Source organism: Haematobia irritans, chromosome 1 (genome assembly GCF_050003625.1).
Source record: "Haematobia irritans isolate KBUSLIRL chromosome 1, ASM5000362v1, whole genome shotgun sequence".
In the NCBI taxonomy this organism is placed as follows: Eukaryota; Metazoa; Arthropoda; class Insecta; order Diptera; family Muscidae; genus Haematobia; species Haematobia irritans.
Genome location: NC_134397.1, coordinates 48,868,128 through 48,884,485, shown reverse-complemented (window position 1 = coordinate 48,884,485; position 16,358 = coordinate 48,868,128). Strand labels below are relative to the sequence as shown.

The window sequence follows — 16,358 nt, the reverse complement described above, 5'->3', positions numbered from 1 at the left end:
ATTTTACGTATTTATGTATGTATGTATTAGTAATCCTGAATTTACAGGGATTCGCCAAAATTTTTAGCCGGATTTAAATAGAATTAAGTAAGTTTTTTTTTTTTATTACATTCTTTATATACTTTATGTAAAATCATTTTATTATTTTAGATAATAAAACTCCATTCTTTTGTATTCGCTACGTGCGATTTCGTTAATTGGCGTTTTTATTATAATTCAATTTTTTTCAACGTGTTACAGCCGTAACACAACAGTTGCTGCCGCAACACTAATTATGTCGACTACAATTATTTTGGTGAATATTCAATCCAAACAAAAAATCTTCTACTCGAAAAAAATATACTGTCAACTAACACCCTGCAGGTAAATTTCATTCTTAAGTTCGGTATAAAGTTCACATTATCGCGCTAAAATAGCAAATGGCAAGAAAAGTAATCGTAAAAGTAAAAGTAAATTTTTCTTTAATAATTCATTTGAAAGAAAATAAAATTTTTCAATCGTTGCTTTAGACCATTTATGTTACAATAAAATTTGAGAAAAAAGTTACAATTTCGTTTTGTTTTTACAGATTTGATTTCGGTTTTACTTTACGAACTTATTACCCACCTTTAAGTAGCACTATGTATAACGATTGTCAATTGTAATGGAGAAATGTACCACGTTGCAAAAGCATTTTGCCACCACTATTAATAAAAGAGCCATTTTGATATGTTGTGAAACAACAAGCGTGCTCATGACTCAATGTCTATTTGAAGAACGAGAATTGTCATACAAATCAGTCAATTTGCACTAAAATCAATGATGTGGATGCACATAATTTTAAAATTTTTAACAATTTTTTTTATAAAAAAAGAACAAATTAAAAATTACTCATTTGCAGAAGAAAGTGCCATAAACGGTGTGCCGACACTGCTTGGTCTATGCTAAAATGTCAAAAACAGTTGATTTTTTATTTTTTATAAATTCAGCTGTTTTGGATATCCCAGTTGAAGGAAAGCCTTCGTTTCAGACATGACCGCCGTGGTGCAATGGTTAGCATGCCCGCCTTGCATACACAAGGTCGTGGGTTCGATTCCTGCTACGACCGAACACCAAAAAGTTTTTCAGCGGTGGATTATCCCACCTCAGTAATGCTGGTGACATTTCTGAGGGTTACAAAGCTTCTCTAAGTGGTTTTACTGGAATGTGGAACGCCGTTCGGACTCGGCTATAAAAAGGAGGTCCCTTGTCATTGAGCTTAACATGGAATCGGGCAGCACTCAGTGATAAGAGAGAAGTTCACCACTGTGGTATCACAATGGACTGAATAGTCTAAGTGAGCCTGATACATCGGGCTGCCACATAACCTAACCTTCAAACATGACCGTTATCTTCTGGGAATTTGAAGGTTGACATTTTATGAAAGTCTTATAGAGAGAGCTTACAAAACGAACTTTTGAATCGTCAACGTATAAGTACCACGATTGCTACAGTTCGTACCAAAAATGGTAGTTTTTACTGTTATTATGTAAAGATACTTACAAAATTTTCTATAAAAATAAACTTTTGAAAAAACTTTCTATAAAAACAAAATTTGGACAAAATTTTCTATAAAAATAAAATTTTTACAAAAATTTCTATAAAAATAAAATTTGGAAAAAAATTTCTATAAAAATAAAATTTGGACAAAATTTTCTATAAAACTAAACTTTTGACAAAATTTTCTATAAAAAAAATGTTGACAAAAATTTCTATAAAAATAAAATTTGGACAAAATTGTCTATAAAAATAAAAAAAACTTTCTATAAAAATAAAATGTTGACAAAATTTTCTATAAAAAAAATTTGACAAAATTTTCTATAAAAATAAAATTTGGAAAAAATTTTCCTATAAAAATAAAATTTTGACAAAATTTTCTATAAAAAAAATTAACACAATTTTCTATAAAAATGAAAATTTGACAAAAAATTGTGTATAGAAATTAGATTTTGACATTTTCTATAAAAATAAAATGTTGACAAAATTTTCTATAGAAATAACATTTTGACAAAATTTTCTATAGAAATAAAATTTTGACAAAATTTTCTATAGAAATAAAATTTTGGCAAAATTTTCTATAGAAATAAAATGTTGACAAAATTTTCTATAGAAATAAAATTTTGACAAAATTTTCTATAGAAATAAAATTTTGACAAAATTTTCTATAGAAATAAAATTTTGACAAAAATTTCTATAAAAATAAAATTTGGACAAAATTGTCTATAAAACTAAAATTTGGACAAAATTTTCTATAAAAATAACCTTTTGACAAAATTTTCTATAAAAAAAATTTGACAAAGTTTTCTATAAAAATGAAAATTTGACAAAAATTGTGTATAAAAATTAAATTTTGACATTTTCTATAAAAATAAAATGTTGACAAAATTTTCTATAGAAATAACATTTTGACAAAATTTTCTATAGAAATAAAATTTTGACAAAATTTTCTATAGAAATAAAATTTTGACAAAATTTTCTGTAGAAATAAAATTTTGACAAAAATTTCTATAAAAATAAAATTTGGTCAAAATTGTCTATAAAAATAAAATTTGGACAAAATTTTCTATAAAAATAACCTTTTGACAAAATTTTCTATAAAAAAATGTTGACAAAAATTTCAATAAAAATAAAATTTGGAAAAAAATTCTATAAAAATAAAATTTTGACAAAATTTTCTATAAAAAAAATTGACAAATTTTTCTATAAAAATGAAAATTTGACAAAAATTGTGTATAAAAATTAAATTTTGACATTTTCTATAAAAATAAAATGTTGACAAAATTTTCTATAGAAATAACATTTTGACAAAATTTTCTATAGAAATAAAATTTTGACAAAATTTTCTATAGAAATAACATTTTGACAAAATTTTCTATAGAAATAAAATTTTGACAAAATTTTCTATAGAAATAAAATTTTGACAAAATTTTCTATAGAAATAAAATTTTGACAAAATTTTCTATAGAAATAACATTTTGACAAAATTTTCTATGGAAATAAAATGTTGACAAAATTTTCTATAAAAATAAAATTTTGACAAAATTTTCTATAGAAATAAAATTTTGACAAAATTTTCTATAGAAATAACATTTTGACAAAATTTTCTATAAAAATGGAAATTTGACAAAAATTGTGTATAAAAATTAAATTTTGACATTTTCTATAAAAATAAAATGTTGACAAAATTTTCTATAGAAATAACTTTTTGACAAAATTTTCTATAGAAATAAAGTTTTGACAAAATTTTCTATAGAAATAACATTTTGACAAAATTTTCTATAGAAAAAAAATGTTGACAAAATTGTCTATAGAAATATAATTAAAAAAACATTTCTATAGAAATAAAATTTTTAAAAGATTTTCTATAGAAATATTTTATTTAGGTTTCTATAGAAATAAATTTTGTAAAACTTTTCTATAGAAATAAAATTTTCTAATTTATTAGATTTAAAAAAAAAAAAATTCCTTCAAATCTAGGTAAATTTTTTTGGCACGAGTGGCAACCGTGATATTTATCCCATTCTGCCTATTATAAAGGGTGATTCTTTTGAGGTTAGGATTTTCATGCATTAGTATTTGACAGATCACGTGGGATTTCAGACATGGTGTCAAAGAGAAAGATGCTCAGTATGCTTTGACATTTCATCATGAATAGACTTACGATCTGCCACAACGTCGAATTTTCAGTGAATGGGCCCTAGAAAAGTTGGCAGAAAATCCGCTTTTTTATCGACAAATTTTGTTCAGCGATGAGGCTCATTTCTGGTTGAATGGCTACGTAAATAAGCAAAATTGCCGCATTTGGAGTGAAGAGCAACCAGAAGCCGTTCAAGAACTGCCCATGCATCCCGAAAAATGCACTGTTTGGTGTGGTTTGTACGCTGGTGGAATCATTGGACCGTATTTTTTCAAAGATGCTGTTGGACGCAACGTTACGGTGAATGGCGATCGCTATCGTTCGATGCTAACAAACTTTTTGTTGCCAAAAATGGAAGAACTGAACTTGGTTGACATGTGGTTTCAACAAGATGGCGCTACATGCCACACAGCTCGCGATTCTATGGCCATTTTGAGGGAAAACTTCGGAGAACAATTCATCTCAAGAAATGGACCGGTAAGTTGGCCACCAAGATCATGCGATTTGACGCCTTTAGACTATTTTTTGTGGGGCTACGTCAAGTCTAAAGTCTACAGAAATAAGCCAGCAACTATTCCAGCTTTGGAAGACAACATTTCCGAAGAAATTCGGGCTATTCCGGCCGAAATGCTCGAAAAAGTTGCCCAAAATTGGACTTTCCGAATGGACCACCTAAGACGCAGCCGCGGTCAACATTTAAATGAAATTATCTTCAAAAAGTAAATGTCATGGACCAATCTAACGTTTCAAATAAAGAACCGATGAGATTTTGCAAATTTTATGCGTTTTTTTAAAAAAAAAAGTTATCAAGCTCTTAACAAATCACCCTTTACATTCACACATGGATGTTAGTAACTAGAGATTGTAATGAGAATCAAAGTCAATTTTAATCTTTTTCAAAAATTGGAGCAAAACGACTCTAGACTACTCGACTGTTACAAGTCAAAATAGAGTAAGTCTATTTTTAGACTTTACCATTATTGAAAGTCCACTTTAATCGATTTTGGTCACTATAAAAAGCTGATTAGTCGATTTTGACCAATATCGATTAGCCGATTTTGACGATTACAAAAAAATTATTTTCGAATACTTTCGAATGTATCCCTACACACAAAAAATTATCACCAAATTTTTTTCAATTAAACACCTAACTGAATTTGGAAACGGATTCAATTAATATGTTAATTGATTCAATTAATTATTTAATCAAATCCGAATGAAAACCAATTAAAAAAATGATTGATATTTGTTACGTTTCAAATTAAAATATTAATTGATTCAATCAATTTGTTAATCAATTCGGCAATAATTTTGAATTACAAACGTGATTGAAAATTTTCCCGTTTCCAATTACACATGTGATTGATCCAATCACCTTTGTGATTGAAATTGAATAATTTTAAGCAATGGAAAGAGCGAAAAGAGAACAAGAGAATGGGTATTTATTCAACAATGTATGATGGAGAGATCAGTCTGTGGAAGTAACTCGTAACGAACGGTTGGGTTTTTGTTTTTCGCGTAAATTGAAAAACATGATTAGCGACATTCTGTCTGCTGCATTCAAAATGTGTGCATAAATATTTTGAACGCAACAACAAATCATAGCAAAGGGTTGAAATAAATAAAGTGTGCAACAACACACGGCCACGTGGTAAAGGTTTGAAAAAAATATATGAGAAAATGCATTTAAAATTACCATTGTTTGTGTTTTGTGGTATTGTAAAAATGGAAAACAATCTACGTTTATTGGTAAGAAATTGTGAAATGTGAATACCGTTTTCCATTGAAGCCTGTTTACATTAAACGGACTAAAATAATATATTTTTTTATTCATTTCTTTTAGTGACCAATTTTATTTCGTGAAATTTACCAATCAATCCAATCAAATCCCTCATTTTATCAATTATAATATATAAGAATATGTTTGCAATAAAAAAGTGGGTACCGTATTAATCTCTTAAAATTATAAATTTTTTTCACTCCTAGTTCTTAAAACCAAGAGCGGTATGGGTTTGTTGGAAGATTCACCTTGAAGTTGCGAAGTTGCGTTGGCATTAAATTGCATTTTTGTTTTACCTGCTTTTTCAGTTTGAACCCAAATAGAGAGCAGTATATCTGATATATAAACTAATGAGCTGAATTATGTAATGGTAAAAAAGTTATTTCTTTTGGATTTAAAAAAATGAAAAATATCCGAAAATAATAAAAATATGTATTTTCCATTTATATTTTTGCTATTTCCAGAATTTGCAAAGTATCATCAATATAATACCAAATATTACATTGCTTTCCCATTATTTTTGTCTTTGAGTGGTTCAAATTTTAATAGACGATTTCAATGTGTGGACATTTTGGAAAGGAATTGTTATTAAAAATAAATTACCGAGCTCCTTTATACACCTTTTTATGCTAAAAGACTACCACTGCAAAAGAAGAATATAAATCTGCAACCTGGAACTAAGAATTGAACTTGATATTCTATGCAGGTAATGTTTAACAAAATTAACTTTTAATTGAACAAAATTAAATTCGAATTATTTTGTTTACTTTCAGAAAAACTAAGGCTGCTGATTTATTGGAAATCTAGGCGCATTATTATAAGGAAGATAGTGATTTATATAATTTATTTTTTCACCCTATAGTTGTTATTGATAGTAATTGTGTTTGTAAGTTATGTTAGAACAAAACACAAATGACAAGAACCAAATTTATTTGTCTATTGCATAATTCAAAAAATAATAAAATATTAAATATGTTTTATGAGAAACACACATTTTCTTTTATTTCAAATAAAACTAAATACGATTTTGGGGTCGCAATATATAAATTTGTTGATCGAAATTTATAGCCAATTTCAATTAATTATTTAATTGAATGAATCAAATAGTTGATTGATTTTTGTCGCGAAATTAATTAAAATTTTAATTGATTCAATTAAAACTGTGATTGAATTTTATGTTAAAAATCAATCACGTTTTTAATTGATTCAATCACACAATTAATTGATTCCGTGACAAAAGTCAATTAAATTTTTAATTAAAAATCGTGTTGGTTTTCAATCAAAATGGGTGATTGATACTATCATTTTCGTGATTGAAGACATTTCAATTAAAAAAAAATGATTGAATCCGAGATTTTCGTGATTGAAATCAAAAAATTTTTTTTGTGTGTATTGAAAAATTAACTGCTTTTTTTAGTTAAACACGCCCAAACATATTTACTTTTACATAAACAAACAGATTTGAGTTTATTTAAAACATGATCAAATTATAAAATTATTAATACCACAAACTATTTTTTAATATGCATTTCTAAATAAATTAAAATATGTTCTTTCAGATGAGTTAAAATAATTACTTTACATTAGTAAAGATTCTTGCATACTTCCATTGTATCACATATAAGCATATCATTTTTGCCCTCAACGCCTGGCTAATTTTATGGCAAAATAGACGCTGACAAAGAAGACAACAACTATAGCTAGCTTTTTTAAATTTGCACGATTAACTCCTTTGATGGAACGTACAACATCACTGTTAAAGAGAAATACATTTTTGCTCTCTTCTATAAAATCAGCTTTCATTTTTTCATCAAATTGTCCATAGTTATCATTGAGAACTTTTCGCAATTTAGATTTTAGTACTGCAATTTTTTCCGGGAAATAAGTAGCCGAACAACCTTCCGGACAAATTGATACCTGTATTGGCATTGGTCGAGTTGTTAAATCATCAGGATTTGTTGGCTCCTCGGATGGCATTTGTTGTTCATCCTCTTCCTTGGATACACCATTAGATCCCGGCCACATTTTACGAGCAATCATACGTTTCCTTTGCAACAATTGACCTCCAGACATTAAAGCCATATACATCTGATAAGCGTAGGCAAATAGTAGAAGCTTGTCTTTTTTGTTGACTTCTTCCAAATGTTCAAGATATTTAGCCACTGAAGGACGTATTTCATAAGTCTCCCTCCAATTCTCACCATAAAAGAAGTCAAAATCTTTCTCGAATGCTTCGGTGCGGTGTAACTCTTTCGGTAATAATTTATCTGGCAAATTACGTTCTAAAAATTTATAAATCTCATAGAAGCTCAGAAGACCATCGTACCACACAGCATCATCAGATAAAGCTGGAAAAATACTTATTAATTTTATTTTGCCTTTCTTGTGTTATTGCGCCTTGTATTTACCGAAAGCAAATTTCGCATTAACTAAAACGTCACTAATCTTATGGACATCCTTTGTCGCAGCCCTTAATTCTTTCGTAAACGTCATATCCTGATCCAAATCATCCTTAGCAGCTTCAGAAGCCATTGTTATCTTTATTGCCCACAAAAGTGTATTGCCAAGAGTAGGTTTTCTTACTGCAATGCTTGTTACTTAATAACGACTGATATCACACTCCAGTTTTTGTTTTGCACATAAAGAAAATTATAAGTCATTGACCCAAATGGAAATTCAGGAATTTCACACAAAAACATATGCTATAATGCACAATAAGTTACAAAAGTTCTGATCAGTGTTGCTAATTTGGTGCTTTTAGCACCAAATTTAGTGCTTTTTGATTTCTAAAAAGCAACAAATTGCATTTTTAGTGCCTTTTCAAAAAAAGCACCAACTTGGTGCTTTCTGGCATTTTCATTTAGTGCTTTTGGTGCTTTTTTTATTTTGAACAGTATTAAGTTTAATTGATACAAAAATTTTGACTAGACTTTCAAGAGCCGAAGAAACTCCAATTTATTGCCAAATATAGAATTTGATTGTTATGAAGTTGGTATTGATTATTTTTTAATTAATATTGTTATTTAGGGTATTCTGTAGGAAAGTAGAGCGATGAGTATCGAATTTTTGAATTTGGTAAAGATGTCATTAAAAACGTTTGTATTAAATTCACAAAAGCACGCACAACTGAAATAAGCAATAAACTCCTTCCATATATTAATATTTTGAAAGTTGAAAAACATCACTGATCAAAATGAATTGGACGAAAGCATTAAAACTGATCAAGGTGTATACTTGAATAGCGGTTCATAATGGTGAGTACTAAGTTAGAGTTTTGCCGCTAAAGTGAAAACTGTCTCAGTAAAAATGGGCATAAAATTATGCATATTTGCTGCAAATTTTATTATAACTTGATGGGGATACTGGATGATAGCCAAAAACAAATTTTCACAAAGTTTGTATTCCTTAAAATGATTTATTAAAGAAAAGTAATTGTGAAAAAATGACTATTTTATATTTTAGCGGCTAAACTCGATCTTAATACCCACCTTAACTTCTTGAAATTCAATTCACAAAAGTTCTATAATACATCTTCAGAAGTTTTTTTTTTTTTTGTTTTTTAGTAAAGGGTGATTTGTTAAGAGCTTGATAACTTTTTTTAAAAAAAAAACGCATAAAATTTGCAAAATCTCATCGGTTCTTTATTTGAAACGTTAGATTGGTCCATGACATTTACTTTTTGAAGATAATTTCATTTAAATGTTTACCGCGGCTGCGTCTTAGGTGGTCCATTCGGAAAGTCCAATTTTGGGCAACTTTTTCGAGCATTTCGGCCGGAATAGCCCGAATTTCTTCGGAAATGTTGTCTTCCAAAGCTGGAATAGTTGCTGGCTTATTTCTGTAGACTTTAGACTTGACGTAGCCCCACAAAAAATAGTCTAAAGGCGTCAAATCGCATGATCTTGGTGGCCAACTACCGGTCCATTTCTTGAGATGAATTGTTCTCCGAAGTTTTCCCTCAAAATGGCCATAGAATCGCGAGCTGTGTGGCATGTAGCGCCATCTTGTTGAAACCACATGTCAACCATGTTCAGTTCTTCCATTTTTGGCAACAAAAAGTTTGTTAGCATCGAACGATAGCGATCGCCATTCACCGTAACGTTGCGTCCAACAGCATCTTTGAAAAAATACGGTCCAATGATTCCACCAGCGTACAAACCACACCAAACAGTGCATTTTTCGGGATGCATGGGCAGTTCTTGAACGGCTTCTGGTTGCTCTTCACTCCAAATGCGGCAATTTTGCTTATTTACGTAGCCATTCAACCAGAAATGAGCCTCATCGCTGAACAAAATTTGTCGATAAAAAAGCGGATTTTCTGCCAACTTTTCTAGGGCCCATTCACTGAAAATTCGACGTTGTGGCTCGTTAGTAAGTCTATTCATGATGAAATGTCAAAGCATACTGAGCATCTTTCTCTTTGACACCATGTCTGAAATCCCACGTGATCTGTCAAATACTAATGCATGAAAATCCTAACCTCAAAAGAATCACCCTTTAGTAGAGCATTTAATATCCGATTTTGTGGTGGAAGGTGGTATGTTAGAATTTATAATATTTTTTTTTTGTGATTTTGGCCTTGGGGAGTTGGCAACACTGGTTCTGATATGTTTTTGAATGGGTAAACAGTGTTACCATTTCGCGTTAAAATAAATTGTAGCAGATTTTTTTTTGCGTTTCTAGTGAAAATCCAACATTTGGTGAATTGCTTTTTGAATCATTTAATCCAATAAGGCCGGTATGCACCTCTAGCGAAAAATTTCATTCCCATAAGAAATGCATTGCTATTTATGCTAACGAAATTTTCGGTAGCGTTCAATTTCGTAAGCTGGTACGCACCTCTAATGAAAATAACAGGGTTGTCAAAAGCATATTTTGGCAGCAAACATTTAATTTATTACAATCATTGTGTGCGTAAAAGTTTTAAAAGGTCTGTAAATAATAAACAATTTATTTGAGGAATATTTGGAACATATATTAACAATTTTTAAAAGCGATTACCTGGTTTAAAATTTGTGTACACAGCCCTGTTTTTTTGTTGTAGACTTAAATGAATTTTTGCTACCGAAAATTTCGCTAGAGGTGCATACCGGCCTATAAGCTGAGTACTATGTTCAGTTTTCAAGCTGAAAACCAGCTTATTTTCACGGTTACTTTTTTTAATCAATTAATTTTGAAATATTAAATGGTTCGCAATCAATACATTGGATCTTTTCCATACATAATTTGAAGAGAGTTGATAAAAATTTTATCGTCTTCATATATATTTTTGCACTTTTAATTTAGTGTTTTTGGTGAAAAACTCGAACATAGTACTCACCTATATATAAAAAAATATCCATTTCACAATTTTTTCTCTTTTAGTTTTGATTTTTTTGAGAATCAAGAACTTAGTTCTGGCCTTTAAAAATTATAAAATTAAATATGATGGAAAAAAGACAAACTACCAAATAGTAATTGGGGCAATCGTGTGAGAAGTGGTAGATGTAGTAGAAAGAAATCCATTATCGTATGAGGTAACTATAACCGTTGAATGCAAGGTTCCTGACACCATAGTAATGGCCTTTGGAGTTTGGGAGCCGCAATCAGGAGAACAGGACTGGATGCTTATGTCATAAAGAGCAGCATTGTTCTTTATGAACTGACTCTTTACGAAAAAATCAAAACGAGATGTCAGAAAATTAATTTTTGGAACTGACACATTTTTTTTTAAGAGACACATGGCCTATCTAAAGGGTGATTCTTTTGAGGTTAGGATTTTCATGCATTAGTATTTGACAGATCACGTGGGATTTCAGACATGGTGTCAAAGAGAAAGATGCTCAGTATGCTTTGACATTTCATCATGAATAGACTTACGATCTGCCACAACGTCGAATTTTCAGTGAATGGGCCCTAGAAAAGTTGGCAGAAAATCCGCTTTTTTATCGACAAATTTTGTTCAACGATGAGGCTCATTTCTGGTTGAATGGCTACGTAAATAAGCAAAATTGCCGCATTTGGAGTGAAGAGCAACCAGAAGCCGTTCAAGAACTGCCCATGCATCCCGAAAAATGCACTGTTTGGTGTGGTTTGTACGCTGGTGGAATCATTGGACCGTATTTTTTCAAAGATGCTGTTGGACGCAACGTTACGGTGAATGGCGATCGCTATCGTTCGATGCTAACAAACTTTTTGTTGCCAAAAATGGAAGAACTGAACTTGGTTGACATGTGGTTTCAACAAGATGGCGCTACATGCCACACAGCTCGCGATTCTATGGCCATTTTGAGGGAAAACTTCGGAGAACAATTCATCTCAAGAAATGGACCGGTAAGTTGGCCACCAAGATCATGCGATTTGACGCCTTTAGACTATTTTTTGTGGGGCTACGTCAAGTCTAAAGTCTACAGAAATAAGCCAGCAACTATTCCAGCTTTGGAAGACAACATTTCCGAAGAAATTCGGGCTATTCCGGCCGAAATGCTCGAAAAAGTTGCCCAAAATTGGACTTTCCGAATGGACCACCTAAGACGCAGCCGCGGTCAACATTTAAATGAAATTATCTTCAAAAAGTAAATGTCATGGACCAATCTAACGTTTCAAATAAAGAACCGATGAGATTTTGCAAATTTTATGCGTTTTTTTTTTTTTTAAAGTTATCAAGCTCTTAACAAATCACCCTTTATATAACATCTATTGTATTGTAAATGTTTTAAAACAGCGTACACTTAAATTAGTGTGCCCTTGTTTAAAACACAAATTGACAACACTGGCTGTAGTTAAATTCGATCAGCTGTTCGTTATACTAAACTAATCCTGGCAAATTTAGAAATCAACAACAAAGTTTTCGTATAAGAAATGGATAATACTCTGGAAACATGCCGCACTTGCCTTCGTTCAATTGAAGATAATGACTTGGGCCATATGACGAATATTACAAGCTATTTTCAACCAAATAAAAGATATGTGGACATCATAGTGAATTTGGCAAATCTGAAGGTATGAATAGGAATTTATAAAAATTATACTTATCTCTAAATTTTTCTACTTATTTATTAGATTAATGAGGAAAACGAAGGTAGCATGCCTCAATATTTATGCTCAATATGCTGCGAAAAGGTACGTGATATGTATTTGTTTGTTGAGCAAATCAAAAACTCCAATGCTAAGCTATCGCGGCAAAATCTATGTAATGAAGCCGACATATTAGGATTTCCACAAGAATTGGAAATAAATATTAAAGATGAACTTCCTGGTGAAGAGAATGAGCATCTCAATGAATCTTATGAAATGATTTATGAGGAGTTACCTGTGTCTGCCGAGTTATTAGGAGACAATGAAATCATATCGGAAAATGAGGAACCAGCCGCCAACTATTCATTTGATGTTTTGGAATTGGATGAACAAGAACAAAAGAGTGAAACAATTGGGCTAAGGAAAAGAATCTATGCTTGTGGCAGTTGTGCTCAAAGCTTTAACTCTGTGAAAAGTTTAAACGAGCATCAGGCACAACTACATGTCAAAGAAAGGACCAAAACACAAGGATCTGAAAATATGCCATTTACTTGCGATGTATGCGGTCACTCGGTGGGAACTTCTGCTGCATTACACTTTCACAAGCGATCGAAGCATGGCACTGATGAAGATAGAGTAAAATGTAAATTTTGTTCATATGAAAATATTAAGAAATTTGACATGCTTTTGCATATTAAGAAAATGCATCCATTGGAAATAAAAATGATGAGAAAAAGGAGTGAAAATGAGGCCAGGTAAAAGAATTTAAAGGGAAAACAATTCGATTTTTGGGAAAAAGCCCCAGAGGCGAATATCGACTTTCTGATTTCATAAAAATATTTCTTTTCTTTTAGAAAAAAATTAGAAAAACTGGACGATAATATCAATGATGATGATCCTCTAGAGAAAACTGAAGCAAATCACAACGATGTATGGTCCAGTGGTGATGAAGACTATATACGGCAAATACTAGACATGAAAAAGCGGGCCCCTAAACAATCAAAGCGCAAAGCGAACAGATACAAACATCAAAGGATTAAAATCAAAATTACGGAACCCACTTTCAGCGCAAAAGAAGTGTCCCACATAGACAATGCAGATAAGTCAGAAATTAAAAATTCATTATGTGGAGAAGTCATAACATCAAATGATTCAATTCCACAAGAAACCGTATTTAAGGAAACTAATGAGTTGGAGAGTGGAGAAGAAAGTTCGTATGCGTGTGACCAGTGTTCATCAGATTTTGAAAATAAAAACTCTTTGAAACAACATCTCTTAGAAAAACACAAAATAGGTTTAGAAAAACCAAAACCTACATCAACAATGGAAAAACGAAAAATTGTAAAATGTCGTCTCTGTGAGTACACAGCAAAATCCTATGCTGGTCTCAACTATCACATGAAATCAAAACATGGCAAAATAGACGATAGATCTAAATGTAGATTTTGCCCGTACACTTCTATTAAGAAATTTGATTTATTACACCATACGAAACGAGAACATTTGGTTATAGTTAAAAATATAAAAAGTAAATATAAGAATTGTAAAGAAAACACACAGTAAGTACCTCAAATTCTTATTAATTATTAAATTGACAATGCATTTTTAATTCATATTTTTAGAGATACTCCTGTAGATATGGAAAGTCTAGTTCGGGAATTTCAAAACTCTTCCGCTGTCACATGCCCAGAAACTGATGACTCAAGTGTTGAAGTCTCAAGTGGCGATGAAGATACCATAAGAAGTATTCTGGACCTAAAAAAACGAGTTCCCAAATCTCAATCAAGTAATTGGTTTGCCAGACGTTGTGAGGAATGCGGAAAAGTGTATAATAATAATGTTGCATTAAGAGTGCACAAGCGTTTAGTTCATAGAATACGAGCCTATAGCAAATGTCCCCATTGTGATCGGCAATATAAAAGGGCTCATGACTTACGAATGCATATTCTAGACAAGCATACTCCCAAAACCAATAATAATACATCCAATGTAGATGTTCAAGATAACATTCCTTCCGCAACGCATATAAAGCCTGCTAAAAAGCAACAACGTCCAAAACGATTTATGTGTACCCAATGCTCATATGTATGTACAACAATTACATGTTTAACCATTCATACCCATCGTCACCATACCGGTGAAAAACCATATCAATGCGAATTTTGTTCCAAGGCATTTATCGTACCGGCCGATTTGAAAAATCATCGTTATTTACATACAGGCGAAAGACCTTTCAAATGTCCAATGTGCTTAAAAGGTTTTCGTAGTAAGAATGCAATGACTCGACACATTCGTACACACAGTGAAAATAAACCATATAATTGTGAAGAGTGTGGCAAGGGATTTTCGAAAAACTATAACTTAACAATACACAAGAGGACACACATGAAAAAGGATCAAACAATAAAATGCCTAGTTTGTGGAAAAGTTTTCACAGACAGAGCCCAGCTAAATGTACATCAATTTAGTGAGAATCATCACCAAGAAGTTGACGAATGTTTATCCCTTTAGTTTTAAGTACTGATTTGATAGAATATGGTTAATAAGAAATTAATATTGAACTAAAACTTTAATTAGGATGGTTTTTATTCTTCGAAATTACACTAAGTAAAAAAAAGTGCCCGATCAAGTTCAATATAGCATGGTGGGAATTGTGTAAGTCAAATTAATATTTCCATTCTGACTGGACAAATTTCGAAAGATTTTTACGAACTGACCCAAGGCCTAAAACCAACATACCAATGAATATGCCTCAGTGAAAATAATAAGGTCTGTTTCTGAATCGATTCAATTCTATCATTGTGTATCACTGTGTCATATTTCAGTACCATATTGAAGAAATGATCTGATAAGAGAGATAAAAGTCCACTTGGTCCTTATTTTTTTCCTTTATTCATTCCACTTGGGAACATAGGGCATTTACAAGTGAATTCCATTGTATTCAATTTCCGCTGATTTTCTTAATTTCTTCCCATGACGGCCGGGTCATCTGGAGCCTTGGGGGTTCCAATCCTAGGGCAGATTTGGCTATGCTCTCAGGACCTTTTCTAAATGTGTGGCCTATCCATTTTCTCTTTGTAATTTGGCGCTCAATGGGTTCTTCGTTCGTTTTGTTCCACAATTCCATATTTGATATTTTGTTCGGCCAATATATACGGCAAATTATACGCAGACATTTATTTATGAAGACTTAGGTTATGTTAGGTTAGGTGGCAGCCCGATGTATCAGGCTCACTTAGACTATTCAGTCCATTGTGATACCACATTGGTGAACTTATCACTGAGTGCTGCCCGATTCCATGTTAAGCTCAATGCCAAGGGACCTCCTTTTTATAGCCGAGTCCGAACGGCGTTCCACATTGCAGTGAAACCACCTTGTGTATGCAAGGCGGGCATGCTAACCATTGCACCACGGTGGCTCCCTTATGAAGACTTGGAGTGTCTGAACGATTGATATTGATAACAACCAAGTTTCACTTCGGTATAGCAATATAGATTTGACACACGCGTTGAATATATTTTCATACGGCCAAATGCGGACCTAGTCAGTCTATTTTTTAATATCTTCTATTCCTCCATCTGCACTCTTGAAACATCCTAGGTAGCAGAAAGATTTTACATATTTTAGGGGTTCGTTGCCAATCTTTAATTGATTGTCAAATGTATTATTTATACGCATGGCTTGGGGTCTTTTTTATACTTATGTCAAGTCCTACTTCTTTTGCTCGAAGTACGAGGTCGTTTAATTTGTCTTGCATGTCGAAGTCTAGATCTTCCAAATGACATTGGATGTTCCATACTATTCCTCTCTTTTTCTTGCAGATCCTATCCATTACGTCGTCGAGCACTATTGCAAATAAGAGTGGAGATAGAGGACATCCTTGTTTTACCCCCCGCGTTCGCCGTTAAAGGTTCGCTCATCATTCC

General features: G+C 31.8%; 2 protein-coding genes and 1 long non-coding RNA gene across 3 annotated transcripts; 2 read left to right on the top strand and 1 right to left on the bottom strand.

Moving 5' to 3' along the window:
* Positions 1 to 18: 18 nt before the first annotated feature.
* Positions 19 to 15,004, top strand: LOC142220842 (uncharacterized). Its single transcript, XM_075290217.1, has 6 exons — positions 19 to 87; positions 151 to 363; positions 12,247 to 12,416; positions 12,477 to 13,186; positions 13,286 to 13,990; positions 14,054 to 15,004. Exons 3-6 carry the CDS (start codon positions 12,276 to 12,278, stop codon positions 14,940 to 14,942), a joined length of 2,445 nt encoding a protein of 814 aa, XP_075146332.1. The 5' UTR covers positions 19 to 87; positions 151 to 363; positions 12,247 to 12,275; the 3' UTR covers positions 14,943 to 15,004.
* LOC142220834 (uncharacterized) lies at positions 4,996 to 6,424 on the top strand. The gene is made up of 4 exons (XR_012717918.1): positions 4,996 to 5,404; positions 5,642 to 5,805; positions 5,900 to 6,141; positions 6,209 to 6,424. It is a non-coding gene; the product is annotated as an uncharacterized LOC142220834 (long non-coding RNA).
* On the bottom strand, positions 6,872 to 8,160 carry Ho (Heme oxygenase). The gene is made up of 2 exons (XM_075290197.1): positions 7,844 to 8,160; positions 6,872 to 7,783 (listed from the first exon to the last, which is right to left on the bottom strand). The coding sequence occupies exons 1-2, from the start codon at positions 7,965 to 7,967 to the stop codon at positions 7,077 to 7,079; spliced, it is 831 nt and encodes a 276-aa protein (XP_075146312.1). The 5' UTR covers positions 7,968 to 8,160; the 3' UTR covers positions 6,872 to 7,076.
* Positions 15,005 to 16,358: the final 1,354 nt, after the last annotated feature.